The 19,898-nt window shown below is 37.5% G+C and overlaps 1 protein-coding gene across 1 annotated transcript in view; it reads left to right on the top strand.

Annotated features, from left to right (window-relative positions):
* Nucleotides 1-19,898, top strand: part of alg13 (ALG13 UDP-N-acetylglucosaminyltransferase subunit) — a 79,578-nt gene that overhangs the window by 40,124 nt on the left and 19,556 nt on the right. The window contains exons 12-22 of the mRNA XM_048605289.1: nucleotides 448-526; nucleotides 3,019-3,127; nucleotides 3,381-3,445; nucleotides 4,924-5,024; nucleotides 7,675-7,802; nucleotides 8,205-8,439; nucleotides 8,947-9,066; nucleotides 10,520-10,667; nucleotides 15,021-15,147; nucleotides 15,539-15,574; nucleotides 17,032-17,102. Coding sequence (XP_048461246.1) covers nucleotides 448-526; nucleotides 3,019-3,127; nucleotides 3,381-3,445; nucleotides 4,924-5,024; nucleotides 7,675-7,802; nucleotides 8,205-8,439; nucleotides 8,947-9,066; nucleotides 10,520-10,667; nucleotides 15,021-15,147; nucleotides 15,539-15,574; nucleotides 17,032-17,102 — 1,219 coding nt within the window. The remainder of the gene's footprint in view (nucleotides 1-447; nucleotides 527-3,018; nucleotides 3,128-3,380; nucleotides 3,446-4,923; nucleotides 5,025-7,674; nucleotides 7,803-8,204; nucleotides 8,440-8,946; nucleotides 9,067-10,519; nucleotides 10,668-15,020; nucleotides 15,148-15,538; nucleotides 15,575-17,031; nucleotides 17,103-19,898) is intronic.

The following is a 19,898-nucleotide window of genomic DNA, read 5'->3' on the forward strand; positions in this document are numbered from 1 at the left end:
CAATAAGCTTAATGACCACCCCCTCAAGTTATTATGTTTCAAATAGGGACAATTAACTTCTGACAGTAAAAGCTGCAACCCTGGTAAAGTGCCCTAAAAGTTGTAGCTAAAAACTCAGCATACAGAAGTTGCCTGCATCCGGCAAGGTCATCTGTTAAACTGGGTAGGATACTGTATTCTTGTTATTGCAGGATATTAAGCTGTCAATTGACCTAAGTGCATCTGACTAAATATTATTACTCTAAATTGTAACTTTTCATCAGATCGGTTCACGTAAGATATTGCTCATCAACTTATCCTCTGATTTGGGCAGATAGGTTGTGGATCCTATTCCTGAATCAGTCAGCGCATATTTGTGTTAAACAAAGATTTCTACATTGCTGTCAGTTCTGAGGTGACATGATTTTGTTTCACACTTCAATCAAAAACTTTTCATTTATGTTTTAGGAGGAATGACACAGGAAATAGTGATCAGGAGGGCTCACCAGAGGAGAAAATGGCAAAACCAAGTGCAGAAGAAATAAAGGTATCAAGGGTTTATAACTTCATAATGAAAGGAATTTGGGATAGTTAATAAACTTAAAATTTAGAAATGTATGAATTGAATAAACGAATAGACCTCCTATACAAATTGAATCAGAGATAGTAGGAACTGCAGATGCTGGAGAATCCGAGACAACAAGGTGCAGGGCTGGATGAACACAGCAGGCCAAGCAGCATCATAGGAGCAGAGAGGCTGACGTTTCGGGCCTAGACCCTTCAGAAAAAAATACAAATATCTGTTTTCGTTGAACTTGGCTTGCTGTGATCATCTGCCCAGTGTCTTTCCTGATGGACAGAATCTGTAGTGATTCTGGTAGGAGCTCTTCAGTCATAGGTAGGAGGCAATTTGAGGATTCTTGTGGTGACCTGCCCTTTGGTGGACAACAAAGGTGCCTTTCTGTTACCACTGAATCTGCTTTGTCTCCCTTCTTGATGGTTGCAATTATGTTGTGTCTCCGGTCTGGCAAGCTCGCCGCCTTCTGAATGATGATGAACCAAGAGTGTTTCTCTGCCAGATTTAAGTAATTTGGTTGGAATTCCACTGCACTGGTGGCCTTATTGATTCCCAGATGTCAGATTGACCTTTTTTTTTCAACCACATCAGGCTGGGGTTGTGCTGAAGGGGTGGCAGGCAGCATGATGTGGAATGTGGTCAAGGGCACTTGCATTGATATCTTAACAGCGAATGCTGACTGTCCTCCTCTGATAAGCAACAGTCCATTCTCCTATCTGTAGGATGGGTGCTTATGGCTGTGTATGTTCTTGACTGCCCTGAAGAATCCATGCACATAGTGGCTGCCCAGGTTGCTGTATTTCCTGCTTATCTATTCTTTAGTGTATTCTGTTGGACCTTGGCTGCATTTTCTTTGGCTTTCGTAGTCCTAGAGCTGTACAGCACAGACCCAAAACGTTAACTTTTTTTCCTTCACAGATGCTGCCAGACCTGCTGAGTTTTTACAGCAACTTTGTTTTTGTTCCTGATTCACAGCATCTGCAGGTCTTTCGGTTTTTATTTTGGTCAAACACTTCCATGCTGACCAGATATTCTAAATTAATCTAGTCCCATTTGCCAGCATTTAGCCCACATCCCTCAACTCTTCCTATTCATATACCCATGCAGATGCCTTTTAAATTTTGTAATGGTATCAGCCTCCACCACTTTCTCTGGCAGTTCCTACTTTGTTTTTTCCTTTTGAGCATCAGTGGTGTTTTCTGTTCTGGAGCATCATGCATTTGCAATTTAGTGTTTTTTCTGGATCTGTTCATTCTCCTAAGTCTCTCTTTGAGCTATATCTATCTTTCTTGAAACTATTCAAAATGGTGACAGTTGAAATCCTTTTTAATCGATTTTATTGTTTTTCTCGCTAAAACACATGACAATAATGTCATTCATTTTCAATCTCTCCCCTCAGATTAACCCACCACCATTCATCTCTATCTAATGAGAGAGCATTCCTATGGTCCAATAGGACAATGATGATCTTATTATCTGTAATTGTTCTTGTCCAACTTTATAGAAAATTCTTGTTTTCACTTGTTTTAAAGCACTTTAATGTTATCTTCCACTTCATGTGGCACATCATTACTAAAGTTTCAGAATTGAAACAAGCAGTTGCTGCAGTTTTCTGTATGGCCAGTACATTTTGTAAAAATAGTGTCTTGCAACATGAGTGAAAAATAAATTGTTTGGGAAGTTGGTTTTGGAGAAAGTGAAATACTGGCTTCAGTCTAGATGGCCACAGTTTAGCTATATCTGAATGCCTTGAGTTTGCTTCAACATTTAAATGTTCTTGATAATGCTGCTATGTCCAGCCAGAAATCTGCTTGATCTTCTAATGTATGCTTTGATTTTATCTCCCAGTGTGTGCTTGAGTAATTAAATCATTGCACATTTAGTGCTTTGAGTTTGAATGTGTTCCCATCTCTTTTGCTTCTGAAGTTAGGCCTGGTTTGAAAAGACTGTCTCTCTTTTGGAGATTTAAGGTGGAACAGATTAAATGTTTGTTTGAAATAGTTCAAAGTCATTTCATTTGAAAAGCATGCAAAATAGGACAAATTGTTTGAAGATATTGGTATCCACCTTTTTTGATTTTTATGTCAGATAAATTTTCTTGATTAATTTACCTTAGGACAATTTGGTTCATGCTTCCAGGCAGCTTGCATGGTCTTTGTTAAAGTGCCTAAAAAGGCTACCTTTCAGTACTTAAATGAACAAGAATAATTGTTTTATGACCACCAATGTTATGATTGAGAAAATGATCCAGTTTCATTTTCAACCTTTTGATGAAATTTGTTTCAAAAGCCTGCTCTACCACACATCAAGTATTGAAAATTTTGAACCCCTTTGTTAGGGCCAAGAGTTATGATTGCACATTGAGCTTTTATTCCTCTATTAATACTTCCAAAATTATAAGCTATGTGGTGATATTTGTTGGAAGACTTGGTTCCAACATTGAATTAACTTTTGTATTTCAGAATGTTGATGGCCCATCAAAGATGCCGTTTCCCTTTAAGGTATTGAAGGCATTGGATTCAGAAATTTATCGCAATGTGGAGTTTGATGTCTGGCTCGATAGCAGAAAAGGTATAAGCCATAAATAGTTATCACAAAAATTTTGGGACAGCTATGGGGCAGGTAGAGAATTTTCTGCTCATAATATCCCATATCTTATTTCTAATCAGAAACTAAGCCACTTTAATTGCCTTATTTTTAAATGTTATTTTTATTTAAAGCATGCTTCTAGATCAAATTGTGTTTATTCTTTGAGGATTTATAGGAAACCTAGCTATAAAGATGACCTATATTCTTTCTTCACAAAGCAATATGTTTATTACAGAGCAGCAGAAGGTGGACTATATGGTGGTTTCTGGAAGGCAGTATTGTTTAGGTGACAAATGTCAGGTGAGTTATCAAGGGGCATATAGCAATGTTAATAATTTTTTTTAATAATTGAAGATGCTTGTTTTTAAAGTTGTTTTTGTGGAAAATAAATTATTCCTGGCCACCACATTTAAAGCTGTTGCAAGTTGTGGCAGTCCAGAATTCGCCTGTCCTGTCCCCTGTTTTTATTAAATTAGCAGCAACAATCGCAATCAAAGTACGACATTTTGCAAAAAAAAACCTTTTTATTTATATAACTTTTTTCCTGTGACATTACTAATGGCCAACCGTTGCTGCAACGCAACAAATATAGCAGCCATTTTGCTTATAGCACAGTCCCATAAATGACAACTAAGAAATTTGCAGGTAACCATTGTGAATGGAGGTGCAGAAATTGTTTGGAAGCAGCTGGATCACCAGATTAAATACAGCCAACTTTATTTTAACGGGCACTCCTGATTAACTGACAAATTATATGCCTCAAATACTGCAAAGTTCTGTATTATTCTGACACATAACTTATGAAACTATAATAATAATTTGCCTCAATATAAATATACTTGTTCAATAGAATGGCCACGCAAAATATCAAGTTGATTCAATTTCAAGTCAAATTCTCCTTAATACCACAATGTACCGCAATGCAAGTGAGAAGGCTCTGCCAGTAAATTTTGTTTTAAGGCAAAGTTGAATTTATAATTTGTGCTATATGCTGTAAATAAAACGTAATGTAATACAGGGGTATACACATTTCCGTTATGTAGTGTTAATTGATTGTGAGCTTCTTGATTATCCAGAATATCTGATCAGTTGGCACACTCCTGGTCTCGTAGGTGCTGGACAATAAATAGCTTATTGAAATTTGTTTGAAATACACAAGCTTGAAAGCCTTTTTTGTGGCAGTGTCACTTCAATGTGCACAGTTGTCCCAATAATTTCTTCCTTGACTGAGATTGATTTTTGGAACTTGGTGGAAATGCATTTTATCACCATCTTTATAATAATTTAAATGAAGTTGGGGAGATGGTCAATGGATAGAAATGGGAAAATCATGTAATAATTGCTGAATTTGGCTTTTAAAGTTAGTTTTAAGAATCATTAACTTTCATGAACTGAAAACAAAATGCTGGAGATCACAGCGGGTCAGGCAGCATCCTTGAAGAGAAAGCAAGCTAATGTTTCGAGTCAGGTGATTCTTCAGAGCTGATGAAGAGTCCTTTATACTCAAAACATTAGCTAGCTTGCTTTCTCTTCTTGGATGCTGCCTGACCTGTGATCTCCAGAAATTTTTCATTGTAACTTCCATATTCTGTTTCAAATATAGGCACAGTTCTGTATTGAGCAATTTTTGTTTGTTTTTGCTCTGCCTGTATATTAAAAGCTGAATTGCTGTAGGACGCTTAGTTTCTTAGCCAGTCATTGCTTCCATTTATGTTTAAGGAGCTCGGATCATTTTTATCATAACATTTTTTAAAAATTAAATGTTAATCCCTCTACAGGTGAAACTTGAGCAAGGAGACAAATACTACAATGCTCATATACAAGAAGCAGGCCAAGATGGCAACTCGGTGACAGTCTTCATAGAAGAACTAGCTGAAAAGTTAGCCTTTATTCTCTCTGACTGCTACAGTGCTTATTGGTTCAGCATCTGTAAATTAACAGCAGCATTTTTTGCAATATTGCTTGATCATATAATGTGGTGAAGTAGAATTGCATTTGTTTCCAACTCAGTAGTGGACCTGATTGTTTAAATTGTGCACATATTTTAATTGAGAGCAAGAAATCTAATGAGTTGTACCAAATTGTAAATCTTCTGCATTTTGCTAGATTGCAGTTGCCAAAACAAACTAAGGCCAAACTTGCAAGACTTTTCGATTGCTTTTGGATTGGGGGTGAAAGTAATGAAAATGTTAATATGGTAAAGCATGGTATGGAATTTAAAGTGAAAGATATTGAATCAAGTGCACTTGTATTAACAGTTTTTTTTATGCCAGTGCTATAATGTATTTGAAGCTAATACCACTATTGTCAATTTTGCTCCATTTTTTCAAAAGTAGCTTTTGTAAAACATGAAAGCATCCCAACTTGGAAGTTGTTTCAAGTTTTTAAAATTTCCATGTTTTTAACTTAAAGCTCCAATCTAGTGTTGTATTGTAAAATGTGGCTGAACATATATTAGCATTTCCAGTAATGGGGTAAAGTTATTGGTGATTTTAAATAAAAAGAATGCTGGGATTCATCAGCAAATCCGGTATAATTTGAGGAAAAAGAAAGTTAATGATTCGGGTCAGCAAAGCTTTCCTTGAGAGATTCTTTTTCATTCTCCACAGATACGGCCTGAGCTACTGAGTATTTGCAGCAGTTATTGTTTTAAGGTCTATTTTGCACCATCCGAAGCATGTACTAACCATGATGAGGCTAGTTTATCTAGATTCTTGAATTCCTGCTTCATTTTTTCCCCACAGTAAAGTTGAACCTCCATTTCATGTTAGCTGCAAGCTATTTAAGTGGTTGCTGGTGATCTCCATGCTCATTAACTATTCTTTTGCACCACCTAATGCAAATTGCAGTGGAATGTTTGTCTGCTGTTGCCCAGCCTTGGTGTTGCACTTTCATAGTAAGTTAACATAGTTTGCTGCAATCTTTGTCCTTTTTTGTTAATTTTTTTTTTGCTACTTGACTCTTGTATCTGGGCTGGGATTGTTTGTCTGATCAGTGTCGTAGGATTTCTTTCTTTGAATAGCCACTTGTATTTTAAAGTTTGTTGATTTTGATGTAACTTAATTTGGAAGAATTTAAAGCAAGTTTGATTCCTGGCTGCTCCATTAAAGTGCATTTGTATCAGGCTTTTTTAAAAATCAGGTGTTTGAAAATTGAATGCTTTTTTTTCAATAAAAGGAAAATCTAGAATGAACTTAGACTAGATCCAGCAACTTCTGATGTGGAAAAGCAATGCTTTGTATATGCAGAAAAGGTCACTGAAAGATGAGCAATGCTTAAAAATGAACAAGGCTAAATGCTGAGAGATAGTAAGAACTGCCGATGCTGGAGCCAGAGATAAGTGTGGAGCTGGAGGAACACAGCAGGCCAGGCAGCATCAGAGGAGCAGGAAGGCTGATGTTTTGGGTCGGGACCCTTCTTCAGAAATGAGGGAGGGGGAAGGGACCTCTCTAATTAAAGATTATTAAATGGTTTGGATTGAGGTGATGGCTTAGATGGAACATGTAGCCATTATTCCAAGTGGTGGAAGTAGAGAGTAGGGCAATCTTTATTCATGAAAAGTGAATAAACTGAAACCAGAATCCAAGAGATACTACTGGTAAGAGCTGTTCTTTCGTTGTCCTATGAGTAGGTGTGAGAAGTTTTTGCAAAACTCGAGTGATCGCAACAGAGGAAACTGAGGCAGAAAAATTTGATAGGCATGCCTACATAATGGGTCAGAACAATTCTTCACCCCAAGGTATAGTTTGAGGAGTTTTGTGAATTATTAAATGTAAATAAAATCCGCTAAATAATCTTGACTAGTCTGTTTTTGGTGGATTTTATATTAAATTTGTTTTATTGAACTGACTTTTGAGGTTTAGTTAATTAACTTCTCTCTGGGTAGTATGCTTCCCTTTTTCCATCCTATTTCTAATCTAGGATTTCAGTTGTGCTAAATTGTTATACCTAAATACTACCTTATCTTTATTTAAAATTGTTGATGGACTTGCTGTACAGTTCCACAGTTGTGTGGAAATACAACTTTGCACTCCCAAAATATATTTATTGAACAGTTCTTCTGTTTGTTTGCAATCCGACTTCAGGTGGAAGTGCGTCGATTGAGAACAGAAAACAAATCTGTGGTGCCCTGTAATTAGCATGTATGAAATATGCTTGAGCAAGGAACTGGAGGATGGCTGCTGCTTGTGGGGGATCATGCTGCTGCATGGCGATACTCCTTCCAGGAGTAAAAGAAATATAATGTACAACTGGAAAAAAACAAAACTTTATTATCTTCTCATTGTTTTTCCTTCCTGTACTTCTGGAAAGGATGACCAGTTTGTGGTTAGCTTTTTAGAATGTCTTTTTGCCCATTTTTTTTTTGGGGCGGAGGGGAAGAATGTGAGGATATGATGTCCAAACCATTTGAAGTGTTAGGTGAATAATGCAAATGGTATTGCATGTGCTTCAAATACAAAGTTTGTTAAAAGAATAATGTTTAAGTTTTATCTTTAAGTTCTTGTGACGAAAAAAATAATTACTCCCAGGCACACTGTTCCTTTGGCAAACCTGAAGCCTGTGACCCAAGTGACACCGGTTCCTGCCTGGAATATTGTTTCAAACAGAAAAGGTGGAAACTATCAGAAGATACCTAGTGGATATGTTTCTGAGTTAGGTTAGTAAAGAGGAGAATGCAATAATAAAATCTTGAAACTTGACTTTACTGATTTATGACTGGAGCCTTGCAGCTCACAAAGCACTAAATTTCCTTTGGCTTCAATATAAACCTGTTACCAACTAGTTCTTTGAAAATAAGGTGGTAGTTAAATGGGTATTATATTTTTAATTGCTCTGTACTTAGTGCAATTCCAGCCTAACTAGTCTCCACTCTGCCACTTTTTTGGTTCTGTAATTATTTGGTTTTGATTCTACTCAATCTGACTTGTTTTCATAACGATATTATACTGAGGAAAGAGCAAACAATACAGGTGAAATTTACTGATAAACTTTCTAAGGAACTGAACATTAAACATTTTTTCAGTTCTGTTCTTGACTAGCTAATGTTTCTTCATTGCAGACCTTGACCCAAAGTCACGCAGACGATTTATGAAGAAGATTCGTGGAAAGCAGGTTTTTATGGCATTTGCTTATGGAAGGGGTCAGTCTGTGCTTCCTCCACGTCTGCAGCACAGTCTTCCTTCTGGAAGATCTTCTCTTCCTCCAACTCAAAGTGGCAATTTTGCTCCTTATGACCAGTACAGGGTCCCTCCTCCACCTCAAAGGAATGGAAGAAACAACTATGCTCCATCCCGGTTCGTAAACAGCGAGTATTTAGGATTGTAATGTAAGGTTCAGATCTGTATGATGCATTGGTGGTGGAGGGAGTGCATTGTTACTGCTGAGACTCCTACTGGCCATGCGTACCATTTCAAATTTTGATTTTTATTTCAATGAAATGCCAATACACCTCTGAGCGGACATAATGCACCCCCTGCCCCCATGTGTAATAAGGAATGCAGTTGAGGACTTGTCAGCCTTTGTTTTCATTAGAATGTTCAATGAAACATGTTCAATTGAGACTAATAGATGAAGTATTATTGGTCCAAGAGAGAACCTTTGTTACAGTGGCGTTTATGTGGTGTGCACCATGAAATGAATGTTTTTAATTCAGTCAGTTACTAAGGGGTGTTAGACTGGGAAGTAGAAGTAATGAGCAAACAGTCATCACTGAAATTTGACCAGCTTGGAAATATTTCCCTACGTTGTGAAATTTAAGACTGTGTTTGAGGGTAAAAACCGTTTTTTATTTCCTTTTCCAGGAATCAGGCTACTCGATTTGTGGGTCAACATGGCTTTGTTGATCCTGACTACATCTATGGCTTTTCTGGCTCAGGAAAGGGATGCTATCAACATTATGACAATTTCACCTATAGATCTCGGTAATATGTTTAAGCTATTGTTTTGAATTGAGTACCAAATTAAACAACCATAAAGTCAGAATTCCAGCTATTTGGTCATGGGTGAGATGAGTACTTTTCTGCACAACACTCAAATGTCATGAATTGTGGAAATAACAAAATAAGCGCAGAATGTAGCTCAATATTTGATAGAGAAGAGTTTTCCAGGTTATGCTGAGTATTTTAAGTACAAAACAAATGCCTTTCAATTGTTGCCCTTTGCATGTTTCTGGAATTACTAATATTCCTTCAAACTATAGTAGTCTTACATTTTCTGTAATACATATACTATTGTTAAAAGGTTCAATAAATGCCTGGTTTGCAAGGTCTTTACCAAAGCTATCCAGATGCTAATCTGAAAGGTTCAGAAACTTAAACTGGAAATAAGCCACAAATTTGGCTGCTGCTGTGTAGAGGGAAAGTGTTAAGTTTTTAACTGACTTTTCATCAGAAAGGGGTGTATTTCCAGTTGCCATTACGTGTAATATTCTGCTTTTTTTAAGGTTCATGATTTATTCATTATATTTCAGTCCTCCCATTCTGTAGTCAAGTGAAATGTGGCCTTGATGCCCAGGGAAGTTATTTGCACCACATCTCTGGAATCCAGCTTTTTCTTGATGGAGAAGAGTGTGGGGTAACTTGAAGATGGAAAGGTTGAGGATGATCATATTTTGAGGGGTAGTGAAGAACAGGCGTATTGGGAGCGCCTCCATTTTCTCCACAGAGATGAAGTAATTGTTTTGAAGAAGGGTCACTGGACCCAAAAAACTAGTTCTGCTTTCTCTCTGCAGAAGCAGCCAGATCTGAGTTTTCCCAGCAATTTGTATTTTTAACATTTTGCCCATTAGTCTGTAAACAATATATCCCAAACTAACAGATGGGATTTGACAAAACCTAGTACAAAAGTATGGCTGAATAATTTTGGTGAAGGTACAAATTTATTTAGATCCTGGAACCTTTTCTCATAAAGGATCTGTTAGCATTAGGAGATAGGGCAAATTGTGAAAAAGTTGAATCAACACCTAATGATGCTGACTTTTTGCCTTCTGAATATGTTGTTCTTCCTTCCCAATTCTTCTAGCTGGCTAAAATTTTTACAGCTTTGAAGAGTATTTTTGAGTCAAGATGTGGCTGTGCACCCTTGCATGACACTTTGTGCAGCTGGTTTTTATAAAAAGAAATGATTTCAGAATTAATTTAGGGATTTTGGGGTGTTTCTACAAAAAGGAAATTTAAATAAGTGTAAATATAATTTGCAACAAAAGGATTTGTTTTGATTCACTATGGGTAATGTACAACATGTAATATTGGACATATTTCAGAGAAAGGGTTATTTAATCTTCATGCTATGCCTCAAGTAATCAGGTTTGCTATAATCTCATGGTGCAATTAATTGTACCTTGTGAACTTTTCCTATTTTCTACAATTCTTATAGCAGAAGTCGCAAACCCGTTCAGTATGTTAACAAGGATTGCCAGTTTGGCTATATAACAGAGAATGAGGAGGAACCAAGAGCTACTGAAGAAACTGTCACTTTCTATGAAATTGAAGAAGGAAATGAGGCACCCTTTCCTGTTGTACATGTGAGTGAAAACTAGAATATTTTAATATTTTTAATATTTTGGTTTAAAATCAACAATGCTTAGCAGAGCAGGTAGCATCAGTCTCTGGATAACACTTCTTCCACCACAGGTATTTTCCTTTCAGTAGCTTAGGTAGCTCTGATTGAGGAATTAATTATGGCAAGCTGCAACAGACAGTATTCGGCATTGGGTATCTACCAAAGTCTGTCTTGTGTACACAGTGCAATTCCAATCTGACAGATTGCTATAATTTTATTATAGCATGTATTAGCAAGTGAAGGTGGCAGCATCTGTGGAGAGAGAAGCGGAGTTTTGAGTCCACTATGACTTTTAAGAGCATTTGAGAGAAACACAGGTTTTAATTTCAAGGTTGCATTGATTGCATTGTGCCATTTAAGGACTCCTAGCAAAACTTGAAGTAACTAGGAAGTGTTTCAGAGATAGTAGGAACTGCCAATGCTGGAGAATCTGAGATAACAAGGTGTAGAGCTGGATGAACACAGCAGGCCAAGCAGCAGCAGAGGAGCAGGAAAACTGACGTTTCGGGCCTGGACCCTAGACCCTAACCCAGCTCAACACTGTTAACTCAGTAACTAGGAAGTCATTGGTTAAAATCATTCTGAGCACACTGGAAGTTTGTTGGAGAACAGTCATCCCTGTGACAGGATGTTGCTGCAGGGGTGCTACATTTCCAACTTTCATTAATGACCTTCACTCCAACACAAGGCCAAAGTGATAATGTTTACCGATGATTGATTGTCCAATGTTGAGTACCAGTCACTGCTGCTGAGATGAGCAGTCTTTGCTGGCATGCAGCAAGATATGAATGATATTCAGACTTGGGGAGTTAAATAACAAATAACATTGGTGCTATTCAAGTGCCAGGTTGTGAAAATCTCTAATAAAGAGAATCTGACGATTTCCCCTTAATATTCAGTAAATATTGTCATTGCTGATTCCCCATTACCAACATCCTGGGTGTTACAAACTGTAGGAGGAAGTTTAGAGGTAATAAATTGAGAGAGCAGAGTTCAAGGTACATGGTAATTTACTCATGCATCTACCGGTGCAAGGAGAGTGCAAAGACTATCCCGTATCTGGCCTCTGTGAGGGTCCGATTACTCCCATAATCTTCAGCTCAGATTGGAAGACAAGTCGATGACGCTGTAATTTTAAATACAAGTAAATTGTCTTTTATACACTTTTCTTGTAACATTAACATGGCTGCCCATACTCCCCGTCCCCTAAACCTGGGTTGTTCAACTATGGGTTTCCAGAATATCACACTATTAGTAATTGCTTGTTGCTATGATCTGAATGGGCCCTTTTTGATATGTGGGAGAGTGAGCTCTCCATGACTACCAATAACATTTTCTCTCAATTAGGACAGTTACAAGATAAGGAAAGCCCCTTGTAATTAGATTTTAAACATTTCTAATATTTTCTAGTGACTTTTTAATCTCTCAACTGAGATATCTTAGAATCTATAACTGACTTTTAACTTGAATCTTAATTAAAACCTACTTGTATAATAACTGATTAGAGAAATTTTAAGAGAAACAACTAATTGTGGGAAATGTTCTTTAGGATTGGCGAAGAATGTTGCACATCCCATCTGTCTTAAACCGACAAATGGTGCTAAGAACACAAGCCTTTCCCGCGCACACTAATTTGTGCTGAACATACACTGTAAAGCTTGTTGGGGCTATCATCGGCCCTTTTTTATTTTTGCCATTATTTCACGGGCAGCCCTAACACCAATGATCAGAGATTAACTGGAGCAGCAACTTAAATACTGTGATTCCAAGGACTGGTCACAAAACTGGAATTCTGCTGTAATTAACTCTCCAATTCATTCCTCAAAGCCTGTCCATCACCAATATGAACCAAGTGAGAAGTATGTTGGAATGCTCTCTACTTGTTGAACTCATCCATATAACACTTCAATGGTTTGACACCATCCATTACAAAGCAACCCAGTTGATTGGCATTAGATCCACCATCTGAAGGTATTTACTTCATATGTTGCTGGTATGCAGTGGCAGCAACTTACCAAAACTACTTTGACAATACTTTACAAACCCTTAACCTCGTTCACTTTGAAGTAAAAGAGAACATGCATGGGCACACCATCTCTGAAATCATCAGTGATACACAAGCCCCATGTCACTTGGAATTAAATAGTCATTTCTTCATTGCTTATTCAAAATCCTGGAATTCCCTCAACATGGAGTGTGACAGTTCAGGATCACCATTTCAAGGGCAGGAAGAGACAAAGTGCTGACTTTGCTGTGACTTTCCAAAATTGAGTAAAACAAGGCATAATACTTGCCATCTCTACTTTATATTTCCTGAAACATACATTCTTGAATCTAGCTGTGACTGTCTTTCTTAAATTGCTTTGCTCTGCAGGCAAGCTTTCGCCTCCAAGTTTGTGAATTTATCATGCAAGCCAAACTTTAACAAGAGAAGTTGTACAAAACATCCATACAGTTGATGCTGCATTTCTTAAATCTCATTTGATTGTGTAGTATTGACCGAGGACTTCATTGTTAAACATGCAGTTCTTCAGATCAGTTAGTAAACCTAGGCTCCATTCAACTGGTTTTTCACATGGATTTTGAAGAACCTATAATTTTAAGTTCATTAATAGGATGAAGGTACCATTGACCAAGTCAGCAGTTTATTTCTTGTTACATGTCCTGAGAAGGTGGAGGTGAGTAGCCTTCTTGAACCACCATGTGGTGTAGCCCAAGGAGTTTCAAGACTCTAACCCAGCAGCAGTAAAGGTACAGCAATTACAGTTCCAAATCAGGGTGGTATGTGAATTGGGAGCTTGGGCAGTTTGCATATAGTTGACTCTACCTTTTTCTTCTAAACAATAAAGATTGCTGGTTTGACCAAAGCTGTTGAAGGAATCTTGGGATTACTGCATTGCATCTTGCAAATAGTACACACTTCAGGCACCATGTGCCAGTGTTCGCCAGGATACCAGTCAAGCAGACCATTTTTGAGTGGATGGTGTTGAACTGTGCTTTACATGGCCCAGTTAAGGGCAGTAACTTAAATGTCAAGTGGAGGTGGTTACACTCTTGGAGATGATCATGATCATCTCCACTTAGTTCACACTTCAGCTGAAACTTAAATGTTATCCAGGTTTTGTCACATGCAGGCATGGAATGTTATCTGAAGAGTTATGGATGGTAGTAGGCATTGTACAATCAGCAAAGATCCCCATTTCTCAACTTATGGTGAGGTGATTAATGAAGAACCTGAAGAGATGGTTAAACTTGGACACTTCTCTCAAGATTTGAGCTGTTCAACTTCTGGCAACCACAACTGTCTTCCCTTCTATCAGGTACAACTGTTAAGGGAAAATCTTTCCTCTGGTTCCAATTGACTTCAAATTTTAAATGGGCTCCTTGATGATTCCCTTGGTTGAATGCTGCCTTGAAATTAAGGGCTGTAACACTTTTTTATTCTCCGGAATTCTGCTTCTTTGTCCCTGTTTGAACCAAGGTTGGAACAACAACTGAAGCTAAATTGTCCTGGCTCAATTCAAGCTGTGAACCTTGGGCGAGCAGTTGATGCTTGATAGTTGTTAACAGCACCTTCCATTGTATTGCAAATGTTTGAGAGCAAATAGGTGGGATTGTGATTGGCTGGAATGGATTTGCTCTGATTGTGGGCAAGGCATACTTGGGCAGTTTTCCACTTTAATTAGATGCCAATATTGCAGTTGTTCTAAACTGTATTTAGCTTGGAACATTTTATTGTTTGTGGCGCAGTATAGGTAGTCCCCAATTTGAGTATCTGATTTACAGCCACTCGCTCTTATGAGCAAGATCCCAAATTACTGTTAAGTTTACAGATCTGCTTCGTGAACTTACTTGCAAACAACAGTTTTGTGTTGTAATGTACTGTGTTCCAACTTGCATAAAAATTGACTTACAAATGTACTCGAACCTATTTTTAACCTGGGAACTTACTGTATGCATAAAATATAAATTGGCTGCACTTCACCTGTATGACAAGATAGTACTTCAGTGTAGTTTAGAGGCATGTAGAGAAAGGGAAACAGCTCTCTCGGGAGAGCACAAGATTTTCATAACTGTTTGCAGAACTTGTGTTGCTGTACTTTTTTTTTTCTCTGCATTTATCACTGTTCAATATATATTATCCAACAAGATGTGGCATTAATTTCTAGTTGTATTGCGGGATTTCTGTTCTGGGACTTAGTTTGCTTGATCCTGACTTCATTGAGCATCGAAAACTTCATAAATTTCATTCCAAAATGATTCATCCAAGACTGGAGTTCACCAAACTAGTTGTGTCCTTATTTGTCATTTTCAGAATCAGTCTGCTTCCCCTCCAGTTTTACAAGCTCCAGCTGGGTACTGGGTGACTAGAAGGGGAAGCTCTGTTTCTGTTGCCAAGCACGTCAATTCCTCTGAAGATGCCGATGAGCCAAGTGATGGTGGTGAGTAGAAATGTATGGTAGATGCAATCAGATTGATGCAAATTCTCCACTTTGAGAATCCCATGAATGATCATTTGCAATCTGGTTTCAATATTGCTAGTTGGATAATGGGTGTATAGTGTATTTGTGAACTTTACTGTGACATATGAGATTGGCAAATGTTCCCCTGCATAAACTAGACTCCAAGATTCAATTCAGAATTGGGTGTCTTGAAACCGGATTACTCCTACAGATTACTTGCAGGGAATTTTATTTCACACACCAGATTGTTAAGTTAGTAACTGAGTTAAAAGATTGCAATCTTTCTTAAATGTTAAGAAAATGGTATGCATTTTCTTAAGCTCTACCTAAATTTAGTTGCAGCAAATTTGACAACTATTTCTTTTCTCAGGAGAATATCATGAAGACTTTATTTATGCAGCATCAGGTTAGTACGGCACATACTTTGAGAGTTCATAGTGAAGTTATGTAGTGAAATTTACCTTGTTAGCAGATCTTGTGACTCTTTCTGCAAGAAGTTTCTCCAACAATATTTTGAAGTTGTGCTGAGTTTTGTTCTACTAGATAGGGGCATTATTGACTAGGCCACATTTTATTGTTCATCCTTCATGTATTCAGATTTTTGTAATGCTCATTTTATTCCTCTAATTGCATTACATTTATTTGGGAATTCTAGAATATTTACTGGCAAGAAAAGTCTGTGTCAGGATAATTTATGATTTTGAGGAATATGCTAAGCTTGGTGATTCTGAGAGAGTGCAAAACTTCCTTGGCAGAGGATAGAGGTGCTGTTGACATAAAGATGACTCTTTATGTTGCATATGTAGATTGTAGCCACATCATCTGGGTGATTGAGAGATGATGAACGCCAGTCATATGAACAGTTCAGCCTTGATATACTGGTTATCTGCTTGACTTTTTCTTCACCATATTTAAATCCTTGTATACTGTAGGGGTGTTTCAACAAGTCAAAATAAATTATCTGTTGTAGAATATCAAGTCTTTGTTTTTCATGTGGTTGAATGGTCCAGTTCATCATCTAGTGATCTCATCTCTCCACTTACCCATTCTTCAAGAAGTGGTTGGTGTAGATTTGAAGGTCTAAAATTGAAACCCAAATGTTTTTTGAAAATCCATTCAGTGATAAATTGGATCCTTGTGATTTTCCCTCTTAATCTAGCCTACTGGTATTTATATCATGGGTTAATTTGTCTGCTTACATCTGATTGCTTTAAGAATGTACAAGTCTATGGTCTGTCTTTTCAAAAGTGTACTTTAAAACTCGTGATATTTTTCTGTGCTGTTTGAAGGCTTCTGTTGAACTAATGCGAGGAATGTTGTAAACTGCAGCAAGATATTTTGTAATGTGCTCATTTGCTTGAGATGTCTGTTCCTGGAGTTCTAACAACACAATTAAACTAATTGTTTGATCTGAGAGTGCGATATTTTGATCATCGTTTAAAAACTTTGCAACAGTTGAAATTGGCATCTACCAAAAGCTGCAATAATTTATGTATCTGCATCAGGGTAAGAAATTTAGAAGGAATTGGAATTCCTGCTTTCATTGGAAAACTGAAATTTTCACTAGCTTGGATTCTGCATTAAGAGCAAATTGTGTGCTTTCCCTGTCTGTTTCCTGGATGCAAAATTCCTTTCTCTCATAGTTGGCTAAATTTAAGCAATTACAAGGTTGTTCAGTAATTAAGATATACTTGATGTCTATATATGAAAGAGAATGTATCCCAAACCATCCAAGTTTATTCCTTCTACCCTGTATTTATTTGTACAGGAATTTAAAGTATACTTTTTGCAGAATAATGTAGTCAAATGCTCCTTGTGGCTTCTAATTATAATTGATTCTTTGCTTCCCACATGTATATAAAGTCAATTCATTTACAGATTCAGGATATTCCGATCCAATGGTGTATAGTGCAACAGAATCGACAGCTAATCTTGTAAGTGTGTTTCAATGAATGATTTTTGTAATTTCTTTTACCTGAGTTTCCAAATATTGGATTAAATTCGAATATCAACTAAATCTCCAAGTTGCGTAATGTAATAGAGTAAGCATCATTTGCTTTATGCTTGTAGTTTCAGTTTTGGGGGTGATGGCCCAAAATTCAAAATGTGTGATTGTCATTATTTCTTATTCAATAGTTTTTCCTTTTTATGTCCATGTACATAAATATGTCCTCATCAACATACTGATTTACTGATATAGCAATGTGTAGAGCTGGATGAACACAGCAGGCCAAGCAGCATCAGAGGAGCAGGAAGGCTGACGTTTTGGGCCTAGACCCTTCTTATAGTATATTTCCTTTTCAGACTGCCCTAGAAATCTTGTCCACAAGTAGTATATTGTGCCCTCAGGAACCACCAGTCAGATGAAAGCTTTCCACGTTAAGGCATTAAACTTGCAAAATGGGAGCATATATTGGATGTGATTTGCAGGGTCGAGGATTTTAGGAGCAATAATAATGATGTCGTGTATTATTTAAGTGTCTATAAGAGAAGAGCAAAGATCTTTCTGGAACAATCATGAAGAAATGATGCATGTTAATAAGGCTGCTTTAAAAGAAAGATTAACCATGGTGGGGAGAGGGTACTTCTGACAACTCACTTTCCCACTCATTGTTTCCCTAAATTCCTTTGAAACAAAAATGCTAACCTAACTTAGCCTTAAGTATATGCGTCAATAAAACCTTTGTGAACACTGAAGTGAACAATTCCTAGCATTCACAGCTCTTTGGAATTTCTCCATATTTCAATCCTAAATGGGCTATTACTTTATCCTCAGTCAGTGCTAAGGCTCTGTTCTAGACTCCTCAAACTCTGTGCTCCCAATGAGGTCCCTACAGAATCTTGTATATTTCAGTGAGATCACCTCTCTCTTCTGCAGAGTTTAGGCACAATTTACTCAGCCACTCGTCGTAGGGCAACTCTCTCAACTTGGGAAGCAATCTACTGAACCTTTGATGTAATGCCTCCAATGTAAGTATAATTCTTAAATCTGGAGAGTATACTGCGCAGTACTCCTAGTATGGTCTCAAATCCTGTATAATTGTACTAAGAATTCCCTATTTTGTGCTTTAATCCCTTTGCACTAGGGACAGTATTTGCCTTCCTAATTGTTTCTACCTGCACACTAACCTTGTGTTCCTTGTACAAGTGCAACCAAGTCTCTCACTCTCTCTTTTTAAGTATCAACACTCCAGTTGCAAACAAACAAGAACAGAAATTGCTGGAGAAACTAAGCTGGCCTGGCCATATCTGTGGAGAGAGAACAGTTAACATTTCAAGTCCAGTGACCCTTCAGAGATAATGGCAGCTAGGAAAAGTGGTATTAATACTGATGACAGGGGATGGGATGAAGGAGTGAGTAGATGAGTAGGGACAACCTAAAGAGTGAATAAAAGAATTGTAGATAGTAAGCCAGGGAAGAAGTGAAGCTAGATAGGTGATGATGAGGGCACTGATTAGTTGAAAATGGGTTGGTTTTCTGAAAGCAAACTGTCATGATAGGATCTAGGCTGTGGGGGTAAGTAATAGGAAGGAGATGTTCATACTCTGAAATTATTAAACTTTTAAATGTTGAGTCTTGAATGCTGTAAGGTCCCTAAGTGGAAGATGAGAGTTTGTTCCTGCTTGTGCTGTCCTCTTTGGAGCACGTCAGCCGTCTGTCTCAGGCCTGTATATTTGTTTTCTAGACCCTTAAAATTTTCTCAAACTTTCTCTCGTGAGAAACTTAAGGGATTAATGATAGTAATTACCTTTGTTACCTTTTTCAGGTATGTAATTTCTTGTTTCTTCTTAAACATATGTTCGGTGACTCTGTTTCTTCATTACATGGCATTTCTCAGTGATCAACTTTTAGTCTAGCCATTCATACTTGTATATCTTGTAAAATTTCTTGCCATCTGTTTTTATAATCTTTGTTAGTTCACCCTTTTTCTTCCATTTTTTAAAAATTAACATTTTAGTGCTTGTCAAAATCATTCCCAATCCTCCGGTTTACTGCTATTCTTTCTTAAACAACAATTACAGCCTCCCTAAAATGTCAAGGATGGATCTTCCTTGCTGGGGAGTGCAAAATGGAGGTCACAATTATAAGCCAGTCGGTAAAATATCTACTAGGTTCTTTTTACGCATGGTGTAAATATGAATCCTGCTACCTAGGGATTATGATAGATGTGTGGGAGAAGCCTTGTGTAGACTGTAAAAGCTGGCTTCTGGATGATAGGAATCAAAATCTGAATAAACTTGATGCTAACACTTGGGAGAACAAATTTAAAACAATCATAAGCAGGCATTGAACAGTCATGCCACTTTGAGGTATGAGCAATCCTGTCTATTTTCTTCCATCATATTTACTCCAGTGTATCTGACTGAGAATGGAACTGTTCACCATATGCAGCATCTACCAGGAAAAATCATGTTGAAACACTTTGTCCTGAAAACAAGAAAATAAACTGCAGTTCATATTTAGACTGGCCAACCAGATGGAGTTCATTTTGAAATCCTGGCTTGAATTTCAAGAACCTAATGTGGTTTAGAGGCACAGAACAAAATCTGACTTGTTACATTTGGCCCATCCCATCCACTTGACTCTTCCATAGAAACAATTCACGAGTATGTCTTCCTTGCCATCTCCCCTTAGTATTTTGCCTTTTCAGGTGGCATTCAGATGGAATTGTACAGCTTTGTTGAACCTACCGCCTCCACACTCAGGCATATGTGAAAGATTTTTTGTC

The sequence above is a fragment of the Rhincodon typus genome, chromosome 14 (assembly GCF_021869965.1).
Source record: "Rhincodon typus isolate 14 chromosome 14, sRhiTyp1.1, whole genome shotgun sequence".
Classification (NCBI taxonomy): Eukaryota; Metazoa; Chordata; class Chondrichthyes; order Orectolobiformes; family Rhincodontidae; genus Rhincodon; species Rhincodon typus.